We start from the raw sequence: 16914 nt of genomic DNA on the forward strand, positions 1-16914 counted from the left end.
CCCGGGCCCGTGCGCGTCTCGGTCGCCGCGGGGCGCGGGCGCGCGTCGGAGTCAGGCGCGGAGCGGGCAGCCCCGGCGGCCGCGAGGCCCCAGCCCGCTTCCTCCTGCGAAGACGCAGCTGCGGGCGGCGGTGGCGGCGGCGGCCAAGATGTCGACCAAGAATTTCCGAGTCAGCGACGGAGACTGGATCTGCCCTGACAAAAAGTGAGTCCGCGAAGGGGCCCGGGTCGGGGCTGAGGGTGTGAGGGCCCGGGTTCCGTCGGCGTCGGCCGTCGTCGGGGGCTCGGATCGCCCGAGCCGGGTGCAGGCGGCGAACCGCCGGCCCCCCCCGCCCCCCGCCCCCCGCCCCCGCTCCGGCCCCGGCCCCGGCCCCGGCGGCGGGAAGGAGGCTCCCGGCTCTTCGCCGCGAGCGGCCTCGGGAGCCTCGGCGGGGCGCGGCGGCGGCGGGGCCGCGGCGGCGTCTCGGGGCCACGCGGGCTGCCTGGGCCGCGACCCCGCCGCTCCCGGGCCCCGCGCGCCCCCGCGGCCCCCGCGCGCGCCCCCGAGCCCCGCGCGCTCCCAGCCGCCCCCGCGCGCGCGCTCCCAGCCGCCCCCGCGCGCGCCCCCGCCGCCCCAGCCGCCCCCGCGCGCCCCGTGCACCTGCCCACGTGACTCCTCCTGCAGAACTTTCCTCCGGTTCGCGGGAAGCGCCTTCCTCCGTGTCGGCCCTTTGGCCCCTCGTCCTCCGCCTGGGTTTTTAGACTTTCCAATTTTCGCTTTCTTCCCTAATGCGTGGGCCTCCCCCATCCCCTCCCCTCCCTGAGACACTGCCTGCTGCCTTGCTTTGATTTTTAGGAAATTCGGACTTTCTTTCTTTTTTTTTTTTCCTCCTTTTCTCTTTATTGATCTTTAATCACCCGCTAACAGCCGAAATGCAAGAGGTCTGTGTTATTTTGTTGTTCTGCCCCCCCCCTTTTTTTTTTGCCTGCTCAGCCCTGAGATCCCATCCCTGCAGCAGAGAAGCAAGCACGTGCCTCAGTGGCCCAGCTTTTTTTTTTTTTTTTTTTTTGAACCATCGGTGCGGGAGCCGCGGTGCTGTGTGTGCCACGGCCGGGTTCTCCCCGAAGGCTCTCCGCCCGAGCACATACATACACATAATACATACATACATGGTGCCTGTTTGGAAACGCACGGAAAGGAAGCGCCCGGAACCTTGAACGCAACACACTTCGGATCCAGATTAAAATCTTGCATCTCCTCCTCTTGAGCTAGCAGCCACACACGCGGTAGAGCCCCTGGTATAGTAAGGACGAGAGTTGGAAGCAAGCAAACGCGGGGTTTGATTTTCAGGTCTGTGGCTTACAGACCCCGTTAAGTAGGTTATTTAACTTGACTGAGACACCAGGGTCGGATAGCGCCCTTATCGATGAATACCCGGGAGCCTGGATGGGGTGTCCAGCGGGGAAGTATCCCGGAGGTGAAGGCTCTGCATTGGTAGCAATCGGTTGGCGGTAGTTCTAGAAAGGTCAGCTCACACAACGTCCTCACACGTTGCCTCCTTAAAGGATGTGGAGCCCGTGGTCCCCAATATTTGACGCCCATTCACATTTTAAGTTTTTTTTTTTTTATTTTTATTTTTTTATTTGAGACAGAGAAGCAGAGACACAGGCAGAGGAGAAGCAGACTCCATGCAGGGAGCCTGTAGTTCCCCAATATTTGATGCCCATTCACATTTTAAGTGCGTATATATATAAATTTTATATGTATATATTATATATATATATATATTGGCATTTTATTTATTTATTCATGAGAGAGGGAGAGGCAGAGACACAGGCAGAGAGAGAAGCAGGCTCCATGCATAGGACTCCAGGATCACGCCCTGGACTGAAGTTGGTGCTAAACCGCTGAGCCATCCTGGGATTCCCTACATTTTAAGTAGTTTAAGTGAAATATCGGTCAGATTTATTTCATAATTAATTGACGACTCATTTGCATAAAGATTAAGATGATCTCAAGGATCAGGTCTGCTTGATAGCATGGAATCGAATGGATTCGTATGCAAGAACAGCATCGCTCTAAGGGATACTATGGAAAACGTTGGAAAGATAACACACCTGATTTTTGTGTTGGTTACTTGAAGAACGACGTGCCTGTGACAGCGTTAATGACAACATGGGCCAATATTTGACGTAGGTCTAAGTACGTTCAGCTCGTTGCGAATATGCGAATAGGCTATTATTCTTACAGTGCATATATTCAAGTTTTTTTTTTTAAGATTTTATTTATTAGAGAACAATCGGGGAGGGACAGAGAGATGGAGAGACAGAGGCAGACTCCTCACTGAGCAAGGAGCCTGATGCGGGGCTCGATCCCAGGACCCTTGGATCATGACCTGAGCTGAGGGCAGGTGCTTAACCAACTGAGCCACACAGGTGCCCCACAAGATAGATTTTCAATGCTTATATGAGTCATAAGGCATATTAAAGGGAAAAAAAGATGTAAGAATTATTTGGAGCACTCAGTTTAGTGGCCATTCCATAATTTACGTGCTTATTTAATTCTAGTAGAACACCTAAAAGAAATCAGCTTTTTAAGATTTAAGCTTTGCATGTCATTCCGAGCATTTACCATGCTTTTACAATATTCAGATGCAGTGTTAAGACCACTGTTAGTGAACCTGATGGTTGTTTTAAGTTTGCTGGATATAAACATCAAGTGATACTGAGTTGCATCATGTTGAGTTTGTTGGTTGTGGTTGGTTATTTATTTCAACTAGGTTTCAGAGTTTTGATAAATATCCCGGGAAAACTCCCCATTTCCTTGCAATTGAAGCTATTTATAGTTTTAGTTGGTATAACGTATTTTCTTTACTTAAATTCCATCTCCTGCTTGTAAAGAGATTATCTTGTCAAGATCCATGAAGCCGCCTCTGATTTATCTATCTATATTTTCCCCATTGGCCCATCTATAGGATTATGTATTTCTTATAATATTGACTACATTTTTGTGTATATCTTATTATCTTTATTAGGAGTCACTTTGAGTTTTTTTTTTGACTTGATGCCCCCGCAGTAATTACTGAAGTGCAGTCATACCTCACTTCAGCTTTGCCAAGGGGATTTTGTTACAGTCAGTGATAGGTGCTAATAGAACACTGAAGCACACAGATCCTAAATGACTCAACCAGGATCCCCATAACCAATTAGTGAAAGGTTGGAATTTCTTATCCTGGACTTGTGACTTTAAATATTTTTTTTCCATTTACATTGTGATTTTGTTGTGGGGGGGGGGGGGTGTTGGGTTTTTGTTTTTGTTTTGTAACTTACATGACTGAGATGGCATAAGTTCTGGATGCAGGTAATATAGTAAGGACACATTAAAAAGTTACGCGTTTAGAATTTTAAGAATTCTGGGGATCCCTGGGTGGCGCAGCGGTTTGGCGCCTGTCTTTGGCCCAGGGCGCGATCCTGGAGACCCGGGATCGAATCCCACGTCGGGCTCCTGGTGCATGGAGCCTGCTTCTCCCTCTGCCTGTGTCTCTGCCCCTCTCTCTCTCTCTCTCTCTCTGTGACTATCATAAATAAATAAAAATTTAAAAAAAATAAAATCTTTTAAAAAAAAAAGAATTTTAAGAATTCTGTTCATTTAAATGACATCCTTATATTGTTTATTTTCAGATGTGGAAATGTAAACTTTGCCAGAAGAACCAGCTGTAATAGATGTGGTCGGGGTAAGCATTTAAGGAAGCTTCTATTATGACTGTATACAGATCATTTTTTTAATTTCCCCAGTTTCATAACGCATTGTTTTCCTATTTTCAGAGAAAACAACCGAGGCTAAGATGATGAAAGCTGGGGGTACTGAAATAGGAAAGACACTTGCAGAAAAAAGCCGAGGCCTTTTTAGTGCTAATGACTGGCAGTGCAAAACGTATGTGTTTTAAATTATCTACTTTTTCTTCCATAATATGTCTAGCCACTGCTTATTAATATTTCCAGTTCTTACTAGGCACATTAACAAACCAGGGAAATCATTTAAATCAAAGACGTATTGATTAGTCTATCTGATATAGAAGTATAAAGAATTTTTCAATTCTATTATTTTAATGGTAGTGTTAGTTTTTATTGTGATGGATGATGTGTACTGGTAAATGAATGCCTAAGGTAAGCTTCCATTCAAAAAAAAAAAAGAGGAAGGGCTATTTAAAACCACCAAAGCCTACTTCTTTTTATTACTGAAAAATCTCAGGAACTTTTAGCCTCTATCATTAATAGGAAATATACTACGAAATACATTCTGTGTTTTTACAAAGTAGTTTTAGAATCATAGGTTCTTTGCCATAACTGTCTAATGAGGTAGTTTTCCTTAATACTTTTGATTTTCAAGTTCTGTATAGATTGTTTCCAACTTCTATGTTTTTCTGTTGTGCAGATAAATATATGAGAAAGGACTGAATCAGAAGAGGGTCTTACATAAATTTCTGATACTGTAGTTATTACATTTATATTGGACAATTCTCTAACAGATTAAGTCATTGGATTTGATAATGCTGTGAAATGCAGTGCTTGAACTGATGCCTCAAAAAAAATTTTTTTTTAAAAATATAAATGGAAGGTATAACTTTATTGTCCTTTGAGGTTAATTTAGAGACTGAAAAATTAGTAAAACTTTTAATTTAAAATGAATTTTCCCCCCAAGGCATCAAAATCTCTGTATGATTTGTCTCATGTTTTTGAAAAAAATGACAAATGCAGTCTTCAAACTATATAGCTCTTGCTTCTCTGCTTAAATAGTTCAGTCTTTTGTTGGAATCCACACTAGTACATTTTCTTTGTTTACAGTATCTTTATAAATGGTTCTTTATGGTAGTGGTTTCATCCTAATTTTTATTTTAAAATTAAAATTCTAGAATGTCTAAAAATTTACTTTTTTCCCTGTATTGTAGTATAGCCTACTAATTTGGTATTTGTCTCTTCTAAAGGTGCAGTAATGTGAATTGGGCCAGAAGATCAGAGTGTAACATGTGTAATACTCCGAAGTATGCTAAGTTAGAAGAAAGAACAGGTAAAATCCGATCATGTTCTAACTAAATGATTTCAAAAGAACTAAAAGTTTAATTGACAATTCAATGACCTTCTCTTATAAGAGCACAGTAGTTGATCGTTCCATCTGTTCTGCCTTTAGGTTTTTTAACTGGATTTTTTTCTCTCCTACTCAAAAAAAAGACTTTTTGTTTCCTAATATCCCATTTTACTAAGTACTAAGTATAGTGGTAGAGAGTCCTATGCTCACAAATTAAGAAGGGCAGAGAGGCACCTTTTAAGGTACTTGTCTAAAGCTTAGGCAGTAATTCTCAAAGTTGGCTGTGCATTGGAGTTATTTGGGAAACTTTAAAAATACAGATTTCAAAACAGAACTGTGAAAGCTCTTGGAGTGTGGGTCCCTGAAATTTGTCGGTGATTTGGATGGTGTTTGGTAAGCACTGACCAAAGTAGTCGGTTACCACTGGCTCTGTGTGTTCTGTGGTGAGATGATTTACCTAACTATATAGTGTTTCAGTTACCAGCAATTAGCCCAACCACATTATCCCTATACTTCAAATCTGATTTTATCACATAGTGACTCATACGTCATAGAATCAAAAGTTTCCTTCTGTATATAGTTACCGTTGTCAGACTTATTTACTAAACTACTTCCCTGTTTTCTTTTCCTTGAGAACTTCAGACCACTTCCACTCTGGTTTCTAGGGATAGGAGACCCGTGAGCCTTCAAGAATCATCTGGATTTGGACATTCAAGACTGTAACTGAAATATTTGTTTTATTCCCCATGTGTTTTTGTTTTTTAAATAATCTCTAATGTGAGATTATTATTATTGTTATTATTATTATTATTATTATTATGTCCAATGCCCTAGATACTTTTTCAATCTTCAAATCCTACCTCACTCCTATTTTTGGCCTTTGTACTAACTGAGTAGATTGGGGCCTTTTAATAAGAATCTCCCCTTTTTTCCCTCCTTCCCCTCCTAAAACATAAAAGATGTGTTCTGTCTTTTTTTATCTTTTTTCTTCCCACACCTCAGGTAATTTGTGTCCTTTTTAGGTTCGCCGTCTTCTGCATGTCCACAGACTGTTGAGGTTCTTTAAGGTCCAATCCCTAGGTTTTCTTTCTTTGCTCTTTATTTTTTGGGCGTTGTTTCCCTAAGCCCTAAGTTTAAGTAACCTATGGCACACCATGATACTCAGGTGTATGTCTTCAGCTGAGACTCCTTTGACCTATATATCCAGCTGCCTATTCAACGTTACCATGTAAATGTCAGACTTACTATATCCAAACTGAGCTCATAATTTTCCCCCAGGACCTGGCCCTCTTCTAAGTGATCTCTTTCTCATGATTCGTGCTCCCCACCACGTGCTTGTTGCGTAAGCCAGAAAGCTAGATGTCCTTAGTAACTCCTTCATTTCTCCTCTACTCCCTCCAGAATGCTTTTCCACCACTCCCCTAGGTAGTAGAAATACCACTTTATCTTGTCTTGGAGAAATTGCTGTTTAGCTGATGTCTCTACACATTCTGCCTCCTGCCCTGTTGGTAGCCAGAGATGTTTTACTTTTTTTTCAAAGTAAAGACCTACTTGGTTTAAAATGGTCTTGTTCTTAGGATAAAATCCAAAATCTTTATCGGTTTTTTTAAATTTCCAAAGAGCTTTTTATCTCTCCATATTCTTTGATCTGTTTTGTGACTCTTCTTTAAAGTTCCACTATTGTGAAAACTATAGTCTAACAACTAAAATCAGTCCTCAAAGTTTGCTGTCTTCTCACTTTTCCTTTACTCAGTCTTTTTTCCTATGATTCTGATATCTTGACCCTTTCCCACTTCTTTGGCTATAACTAGTTCTTTGGTTATAACTGGTTGTCTTTGCTGGTCACAGTTGAAGGTTGAAATAACCTATAGCTTTGCTCCTCAGTGTCTCTTTACTGTTTTTAATAAGGAAGTCCAAGGTTCTGGGGAACATTTCCTAAGCGTGGGATAGTCTGCAAGTAAAAGAAAACTTGATGTGCTACTGAAAGATTGCTGACTTCTGCATTATCCCTTCAAATAATTATACAAATAATTAGGCGTTCTCCTATTTTTGTATAGTTTATACTTTAGTAATTACATTCTTGTCAAAAATTAAAGTTCTTTTTCTGTATGAAAACATGAAAATAGCTTTATGTTTGCTGCGATATATTTTAAAGTAGTTTTACCTATATACCTATGGAAAATTACTTGTGAATTATAGGTCACTTTCTGAATCCTGCAATAATTTATTTGCCATGTCATTTTTCAGCTGCAGATTCCTTTATTTATTTATTTATTTATTTATTTATTTATTTATGATAGTCACACAGAGAGAGAGAGAGGCAGAGACACAGGCAGAGAGTGAAGCAGGCTCCTTGCAGGGAGCCCGACGTGGGATTCGATCCCGGTTCTCCAGGATCGCGCCCTGGGCCAAAGACAGGCGCTAAACTGCTGCGCCACCCAGGGATCCCCAGCTGCAGATTCCTTGAGTGTGAACAAAGAACTCTAAAAGCCCAACTACTGATTTTAAATAGAATTTAGTATTTTCACATGTTTCCACATATTAATAGTCTATCAGGCATTTTTCTGCACTGCTGACCTGAAGACAATCATGCTATTGCATTGTATTTATTCACTTTGCTTTTAATTTTTTTCCTATGTGAATTTCCATCTAAATTCTGTGGTGGGTTTTTTGGTTTGTTTTAGTTTTCGCTTTTCTCTTAAGTTTTTGAAGTTTAGATCTTTATCATTAATCATCTCTTAAAGTGAATATTCCATCTAGATCCTGTGAAGTTTTTTTTTTTTTTTTCCTACTTTTAAGTACTTGGAAGCTTAGGTCTTTAGGTCTCTATTATTGGTCATGTTTTAAAATTTGTTGTTTATTAGACTACTCCTACCTTAATCTCAAGACGTTGATATTACATCAAATATACCTAGATGTAAGAAACTATATTGAATTATAACTTTCCACAGTATTTATAATCTAAAAATTAGTATTGAATATGAGCTGTTTTCTTGAGGTTCAGCATATACTCACTTGTACTTGTTTTTGTCTTTTTATATTTAATTTCTGAAAAGCTAGAGCCAAGATTTTACTAAGGAAAAATTGTTACTGGTATTTAATACACTCTTCATTTGTATGTCATGTATAGAAGCAAAAGGAAATTCTTGTATATCACAATTGAAGTCCATATTGTCTCTGAAATAAGGTAGGAGGAGAAGGAAAGGGGATCACATGCAAGTATTTGAGGGATAAGCATTGACACATTCAGTTTTCACTGGTATAAATTATAATGAAGATGATTGTGTTTTTTGGTTGTTTTTTTTTAAGAAAGTTAAACTTACTACATTATTTTGTTGGGACAGTTATCCCTTCTACTATTTGTGACTCTTATAAAATGATGGTAGGGTAAGTGATCGTTTTTTTAAATGCCCATGATCGATCATTTTTAAGTCACGTATCTTAAATTTTTAAAAAATACTTTCTTGCTCACATTTATTTAGCGTTTTGCTGGTTCATAAAATCCTTAAGCCTTGGAATCACTATTTTTATGTACTGCCCCTGCTCTGCAGTCTATGAAGTAGTTAGGTGATGTTGCCCTTGCCTACATACATCTCCATCATCTTTCCAGTGGGAGATTTATTCACAATCTCACTCACTTTCTCTAAAAGTAACCCCAGCTCCTCTTAAGTATGTATCAAAAAACTGTCAGTCCGATTGAAGATGTTGGCTGTGACATCAAAGAACTGTGATTTGCTGAGCTTGAATATTTTTTAATAGAATATTCTCAGTTTAAAAGTCTGCTGCCTATTTTATTGTACCTCAGTGACTTTTAACAGTATGTTAAAAATAATTGTATTAAAATGAATTTGGGTGTTCTTTTATTATGTCCTTGTATTCGTTTTTTTATAATTAGGACTATTCCAAACCCTAGCTACATTTTAGCTCAGCAAAATTTCAACATATCAAAAGATTTCAGACTATCTTCAGCTAGTAATCAGTGAAATTTGGTTTTTAGTTCTTACTGAGCCCAGTCCTCCCAGAAGAACTATGATAAATTACAGAAGTAAGTCGTTTTCCGCTTGTGTATTCCATGCATAGTCTAAGTCATACAGGATATTTTGAAATTGAGAAGAGCTAGAAGTGTAGCAACAGGGCTTTTTTAGCTAAGGTGTCTAACTTTGACACTGTTCTGATGTTTTTTAATGTGCTTTTTTTTAAACTAGTAATTTATTAGCTAGGCAAATGTCATTGATGAGATTTTTCTTTTTTTCTAATGCTGGGAGATGATTTTATTACATTTTTGTTATTTTAATGAATTGTCATAGGGTAACAGTTTATGTCCCCTCCTTTTTTAGGCTATGGTGGTGGTTTTAATGAAAGAGAAAACGTTGAATATATAGAAAGAGAAGAGTCTGATGGCGAATACGATGAGGTAAGCTATACACTAGTGTGCAGGTTGAACACAAAATAGAAAACATGTTAAAAATGTCTTAAATGCAAAGGAATAATAAATATATATCTTATTTTTGTAAGTACACATTGATTCTTTTAAAGCAGCTGACAGTTTTTAAAGAAGTCCTGTTTGGCTTAAATATATAATTTTAACAATTAACTTGAAAATGCATATTGACTTAAATATATAAAAGGAATTTTTTAGAAAAATAGTAATTTTAAAACATTTTTAGCTGACAGAAATATCATGAAACTTTTTCTCTAGTTTGGACGTAAAAAGAAAAAATACAGAGGGAAGGCAGTTGGTCCTGCATCTATTTTAAAGGAAGTTGAAGACAAAGAATCTGAGGGAGAAGAAGAGGATGAGGATGAAGATCTTTCTAAATATAAATTAGATGAGGTAAATGGTTTCCTTGTCTTATGTTCTCCTGAGTTTTATTTGAGCTATGAATATAATGTGAGTCTTTCAGTGATCTTTGTCCAGTAGTGAAGATAGGTTTTATATATTCATTTGTTCTCAAAAGGTTTTGAGCTTTACTCTTCCAAGCACTATACTGCCTCTGGAAATAGAATAACGGAGACCGAACCATCTTTTTTTTTTTTTTAGGATTTTATTTATTTATTAGAGACACAGAAACATGGGACCCGATTGCGGGTCTCCAGGATCACGCCCCGGGCCGAAGGTGGCGCTAAACCACTGAGCCACTGGGGCTGCCCAAACCATCCTTCTTTTAATGGAACTTCAATTCTAGAGGGGAAAGACATAAATGGATAAGACATAAATGGACAAGATAATTTAAGTAGCAATGATGTTATAAAGACAAATGTGATAACACATCATGAGAAGATCTACTTTGGTTTCAGTGGATGGGGAGATTTTCTGGGGAGGTGAAATTTGAGCTGAGATCTTGAATGATAGAATGATACTACATGCTGGCTTCAGGAGCTGTGGTCAGAACACTTTCAGGCGGAGAACAGCAAATGAAAGTCATTTAAATAGGAAATAAACAACATCAAAAAATCATTCATAAGGTAATGTGATTAGAGCAGAGGGCAGAATGTGGTGAGAGGGACAGCCACCACCATCAGGTCAGGTGGTATTCGAGGCCAGAGTATAAAGTTTTATGGCCTGATGTATAGATACCATTATAGGTATACTTTGAGGTCTCATCATAAGAATCCCTCAAATGCAACTACACAGATGACTGTGAAACCATTTCTAAAGGTTGTTTCTTAGCAAATGAGGTATGTTTATCTGACGTGTTTCAAGGTAGTAACAGTCAATATATTGAGGTAGTAGGGAGGCAGGATGGGTCCCTAGATTTAGGGAGACCAAGTGAAAGGTAATACTGTAGTATACTGGAGAAAAGAATAAAGTTCTGAACTAAGACTAAAGATGGATTCAAGGGTTTTTAAGGGGTTAAAATTAAAAAAAAATTTAATTTTTTTTTTTTTAATCATGAGAGAGACAGCGGGGGGTGCGGGGGAGGGACAGAGATATAGGCAGAGGGAGAAGCAGGCTGCCTGCAGGGAACCTAAAGCAGGGCTCAATCCTAGAAGCCCAGGATCATGATCTGAGCCAAAAGCAGATGCTCAATCACTGAGCCACGCAGGTGCCCCTAAAATTGAAAATTCTTGGCAGCTTACTTGGTAATACATTGTGACCAAAAAAGAAGAAATAATATGAGTTCCAGGTTTACTTTGTTGAAATGTCTGAGATAATCTGTGTATCTGAGATAAGTAATACTGTAGGCAGATTTCAGGATTGAGACATTGCTGAGATGTTGATGATATCATATCCATTGATGATACCATGTATCCATATGGAGATGTCCAGTGCACAGAACTGTTCATCATTCCTAGTAGATAGTATCCAAATGTCTAAATAATTGAATTTTTGTTAGGATGAGGATGAAGATGATGCTGATCTCTCAAAATATAATCTTGATGCCAGTGAAGAAGAAGATAGTAATAAAAAGAAATCTAATAGACGAAGTCGCTCAAAGTCCCGATCTTCACATTCACGATCTTCATCACGCTCATCCTCCCCCTCAAGTTCAAGGTCTAGGTCCAGGTAAACGGGTACAGGTCAAGGGTAACACCAGTCAAAATGTCAGTATCTAACTTCTTTATTTATAAATTTTGTTTTTCTTTACTGAATAAGCTTTCCTTTGTACTTTAGGGATTTTATTCAAGTCAACATTTACAAAATAATTATTTCTTAGTGCCATGAAGTAATTGTCCAGTATTTTCAGAATTGCAAAGTTTTAATGTGAAATTTCCTTGGTTCATTTTTAGCACCATGCCTTTCTTAAAGTAGACTTTAAAAATTCATTTAAATCATTACACATAGTGAGATTTAATTAACTAAAAGATAGTTTACATTTAGGAACTTTCAGATAAAGTGATGTTAAAGGCTAGTATGGAAATTTTCTAGACACTTTTCTAGACACTTCTTAGACACATTGCTTTTAATATACAATAGTTTAATAATTTGGTTAGAGGTATTTTGAATAAAGGAGCAAATTTCTGACATAGTGGTTTTATTGCCCTAATGCTCATGATTTTGAGATGTCCAGGAAAAAGGATTTAGTTGGTGTACTTGAATATTACATTGCTAGAAATGTAAAATTTCAATAAAATTACCTGATTAGTCAACAATGAAAATAAAATTTTTGGCGAGCAAAAGCAGTACCTCATATAGGCAATGTTCTCTTGAAGAATTCCTATTCACAGTACAGTGAAACCATGGGCAATGAATTTTAACGGTATTTAGGGATAAAAACAGCTTATTTGAATACTTAATATATTTTTGTTTGAGTACTATAAAGCCTGAGAGCATACAATTGTGATTATAAAGATAGTAATTTTAAGATGTAAATGTAATAGTAATCTTTTTCAATAAGGTATTATCTTAAGAGGTAAAGGTTATTTATATACTAGGTTAGTAAGTGAATTTTATTTAATTTGTGATTTTTTAAAATTTAAGAGGGCCATAACTCCCCATGTATCATTTTTCAATAGTATAATTACCTAAGACAATGACATTATTGTTAATGTATTTTCTTTTTAATTCTCTAACCTTTGAGTAGACAGAAAAACAACAAATGGACTTACACATGTCGTCATACTTCTCAAGTGTCATGTTATAGAGACTAAGGAAACAGAAGGAGTTTTATTAGGGAAATTGCTAGAGCTCTGTCAAAGAAATTATAAACAACATTCAGTATTCCTGGATGTGAAGTCCTGAGTTGCTTTAAAAACTATTTGTGAGCAGAGAGTCTTCAATGTTAATGAAGTGAAAATGCTTAGTGTTTTTACTTGTTCAATATTGAGTGACTTCTAGAGTAATTTAGTCAAATTTAGAAAGTGGTAGTTGATTTAAAAAAATATATTAGCTTAAATTTGGCATAAATATTTAAATGATGTTTAGTTCAAATATTTTTGAAAATATATGTATCTCAAATAGTTGTCTTTTTATATGAAAATGAACTCTAATATGTATTTTTCTTTCAGTTTTCATATCACAAAGTTCATGTAAGTGGTCCTGGAAAAAAAAATCCTTCCATGTTGTTCCAGGTCCCGTTCAAGAAGTTCTTCCAGTTCGCAGTCAAGATCTCGTTCCAGTTCCAGAGAACGTTCGAGATCTCGTGGGTCGAAATCAAGGTGAATGAGGTAGCATCTCTCTGTAAAGCAGAGAGAAAAAATATTTAAGGCTGCAGAGGGCGTTGCTGCTTTTTTTTCTCTTATTTTGCTTCTACTTGTCAATTTTATTTTAGCATTAGAAAACTAATGCACTTGCCTCAGCTTAATTTTCTCACCATGAGATGTTTTCATTGCCAGCAGTGTGCCAAGACATTCCCATGATTGAATTAAGGTTGCTATTTTGCATTATGCAAGCAAGGTTTGATTTTTTTTTTGTGCTAGCTAAAATGAGATGAAGTAGGAAGATGGAGCTAAGTCTTACCACTGTATCTCTAGTGCATTAAAGTTATGTTTGCAGTAAAAGTTCAAATACAGTTAGAGATATGCAAAGGAAAAGTTTGCTGTGTTTTTAAAAGGAAGAAAATTAACCTTGCCTCAAAACAGATTTTGTTTTGTAGGGCAATTCTTTCCGTATTTACAGAAACTGTTTTGTCATTTATGTCATAAAGTTTCTGGAATATTTTATACATTTTTCCATTTTTTAAAAATTACACAAAATATTATTAAATTATAAAATACTACACATGAATATTATATGTAGAATAAGCAGTCCTCTTAAATTGTACAAACTAAATCAAGAAGTATGGTTGGTTTAAAAAACTAGTGTGGTTTGTTAGTCTAGGTAGGTTGTGGTCTTAAGTAAGTGTTACTGTTAATTAACTTCAGGTTGCATTTGGTCCAACCTGTATGTAGAAAGAATTTATGAAGAAGCAAATGAAACATTAGTCTTTACTTTCTTAAAGTGTTTTTCCTAAACTTAGTCAAAATATGCTGCCTTTTTTTTTTTTAAGTTGATTTATTGATCATGTATTTAAAGCACCTCACAAGAATAAGAAAATGACTAAGATTGCACTTGTGTGGAAATTCTCCCCGAAGTGTAATGGTAGGTCTTTTGGTAAAAATAATTGCTTACTAGAGCCAAATCTGTAGCATTAAAGGGCAACTGCAGTTTAACATTAAAGGAAGAAAGAATGATACGCAAGCTCGTATTAAGGCAGTACAAAATGGAGAGCAAGTGAGTTTATTGTTCTGTATTATCAATGTTTTAGTGCTTTTATTTGAGTGCTGCTTAGGTAAAGATTCTTAAGTCCTAGTTCCCTTTGGGGAAGTAATAGAATTAAGATTTACAGAACAGCCTTCATGTTCTTCCCAAACATTTTTTTCATTGCTTATAACTTTCCAAAGAATTCTCCTTTTGGGCTTTCTGATTTTATTTTAAGCCCAAAGGTGAATTTTTTGGGAAGTTTGAGCTAAATTCCTTCAACCAAAATATGTAAACGAAGAAAAAACTTTGCATTTAAATATTTGCACATTTACTTCTACCTGAAACATGTGAATGTCAACACTTCATACTTCATGAATAGTAGTCCTTCATAAAAACAAATACTGTTAATATAAATCAAAGTTTCAAAGTTACTCATTTTATTTTTCTTTATTTGGCAGTTTAATAGTTACTGTTCTTTCTCATTGCTGTCCCCTATCCCTGCCTTTTGTATAGCAACTTAACTAATAAGTTGCATAATTCCACAAGGAATTGTTATGTTTATTTGCCTCAGGAAGTTGTATATAACATACATGTTTGTTTCCCAAATGGGAGGATGTTTTCTAGACAAAAAATCATGTAAATGCACTTACTTTTGGTTTTGTTATTTATGTATACTTTAAAATGAAAGCCTTAAGTTACAAAAAAAAAAAAAATCTTTAATATATTAAGCTGGTTCTTAATTATAAGTGATGAACACCTAGAATGTTAAAAAGATTAAAACATAAAGTAATTATACTTAAATAGAATTGTTTTCATGGTTGAACCAGAAGTCTTCTGTTGAGTATGCAGTAAGTATTCCTGCTTATAAAAATTTCAGTTGTAAATCCTGTTTATTTTTGGAGCTTTCTGTTAACAAAATGATCTGCCTTATTTCTTCTTTTAATGAAATGTTTGATTTGTTTCTCAATCAATGAAGATCCAGCTCCAGGTCCCACAGGGGCTCTTCTTCCCCACGAAAAAGATCTTATTCAAGTTCATCATCTTCTCCTGAGAGGAACAGAAAGAGAAGTCGTTCTAGATCTTCTTCATCTGGTGATCGAAAAAAAAGACGAACAAGATCACGGTCACCCGAAAGGTTTGGGTTTCTGTAGAAATAAGAATGGGTGTTCTTAAGTGTGTTTAATAAATTAACTTCCTAGTCAAGGATTAGATTTTCATTATCTCTTTGTTCCGATTTTAAGTTACACTTTTCGACTTTGAACTTCAAAACCATTAATTACTTTGTTTACCTGTGTGCTTTGATCAGGTTGCTTAGAAAAGTTGTAGATCAATCCACTCTTCCACTATCTGATCATTTTATTGTTTAAATTTTTATTTTCGTATATGATTATTATAGCCAACTCTCGGTTATTTCTGTCTTTTAAGATTGTAATTCAGAGGCTATATGTTGAAGTAATTTAGAAGTTGATTTTTAAATGTATGCTATTGATTTTACATTAAATATTAGAAATCCTAGAATTCTGGGGCCTCTAGTAAAAAAAATTATTTTAGATCATTGGAAATCTATTCTCATTTAAATATGTATAAATGAATTTCCACAGCAAATTACTGTTTCATGCCCTTTATCTATAAGGAAATTGTTCTTGTAGCTAATGCATATTTCATCTTGCGGTCCAAATCTTTTTCTTTTCTTTTCTTTCTTTCTTTTTTTTTTTTTTTTTTTTTTTTTTTAGAGAGAAAGACCTTTTATTTGATCACCTTACTGTTCACATTTTTAAAATTTGGAAAGTGCAGGTGTCATCAGCCTTTTCTGCAAGAGGCTAATTACTCAGTTTCATTAACTTTTTCTACATTCTCAGTAGCTAATCATATAGGCATTTTAATGATTTCCTTTGTAATCTTTACAAATTTTCCATATCCTTTCAGCTTGTGGAATATAAGAATTAGGCAGAATCTGATTATTGCTGGGTTCAGTGGTAGGATTACCTCATGATTCCTTCTTGTACAGAATGATTAGTTTTGCTTCACATTTTGAAGTTTAGGTATTAAGGTTACACACAACTAGTATTGTTTCTGTGCATTTGTTTGTAAGAAAAATTACTCCATACTTGAATGAAATTCATTCTGTTGCTTTCTTACCACTCTGCAAATTTTTATCTTAGCCACATATAATCCCCCTAGTTTGTTGTCATCTAAACTTAATGAACATGTTCTCTATTCCATAAGCCAGGTGATTGGTGAAAACACTAAACAACCCTGAGCCCAGGGCCAACCCCTCGGAACACCACTACTTTACCCAGGTTGATATATTGACTTATTCATAATTAGCTGCATGAATATAACCCTATAACTAATTGTACAATCATCTTGTGTGACCTAGATTTCCAAAACGTAATTATTTAAGAATATATATTCTCATACACAGTATGAAGCCTTGCTGTATTTGTTTTACATGTAGACTTACCACACTGGTCTACAGTGTATCACAAGGATCGATTTAGTCACACTCCCATTACCAAGTTTATATGCCCTTGTTGTATGTTATCTGTAATTTTACACATTTTTTGCAAGGCTTTCCTTCATTACCTTAAATAATTGAGAGGTGGCTATATCTTGAGAAGATATTGTAAATTACAGAGAGTTTTCAATTATGGTTATGCTATTACTGGTCTCACATCCAACATCTAAACACTGGTTAATTTTGTGTGTATACATTTGTATCTTAT

The 16914-nt window shown here is 36.8% G+C and overlaps 1 protein-coding gene and 1 long non-coding RNA gene across 13 annotated transcripts in view; one reads left to right on the forward strand and one right to left on the reverse strand.

Annotated features, from left to right (window-relative positions):
• The window catches only part of LOC112641063 (uncharacterized), a 159070-nt gene extending 158931 nt beyond the window's left edge, over positions 1-139 (reverse strand). For all 10 annotated transcript variants that reach the window (XR_007411604.1, XR_007411607.1, XR_007411608.1 and 7 more), the window contains exon 1: positions 1-139. This is a non-coding gene — a long non-coding RNA (uncharacterized LOC112641063).
• Positions 71-16914, forward strand: part of ZRANB2 (zinc finger RANBP2-type containing 2) — an 18831-nt gene continuing 1987 nt past the window's right edge. Inside the window, exons 1-10 of one of the 3 annotated variants that reach the window (XR_003124457.3) lie at positions 71-204; positions 3660-3712; positions 3804-3912; positions 4964-5046; positions 9402-9478; positions 9764-9898; positions 11403-11572; positions 13078-13164; positions 15165-15323; positions 16419-16488. Coding sequence is in view for 2 of the 3 variants with exons in the window: in XM_025417986.3 (XP_025273771.1) it covers positions 149-204; positions 3660-3712; positions 3804-3912; positions 4964-5046; positions 9402-9478; positions 9764-9898; positions 11403-11572; positions 13078-13164; positions 15165-15323; positions 16415-16448 (963 nt within the window). In the remaining variant the exon portion in view is untranslated. Of the gene's footprint in view, positions 205-3659; positions 3713-3803; positions 3913-4963; positions 5047-9401; positions 9479-9763; positions 9899-11402; positions 11573-13077; positions 13165-15164; positions 15324-16414; positions 16489-16914 lie in introns of all 3 variants that reach the window. The other 2 variants (XM_025417986.3, XM_025417985.3) reach the window with 2 other exon arrangements.

This window comes from Canis lupus, chromosome 6 (assembly GCF_003254725.2).
Source record: "Canis lupus dingo isolate Sandy chromosome 6, ASM325472v2, whole genome shotgun sequence".
Taxonomy (NCBI): Eukaryota; Metazoa; Chordata; class Mammalia; order Carnivora; family Canidae; genus Canis; species Canis lupus.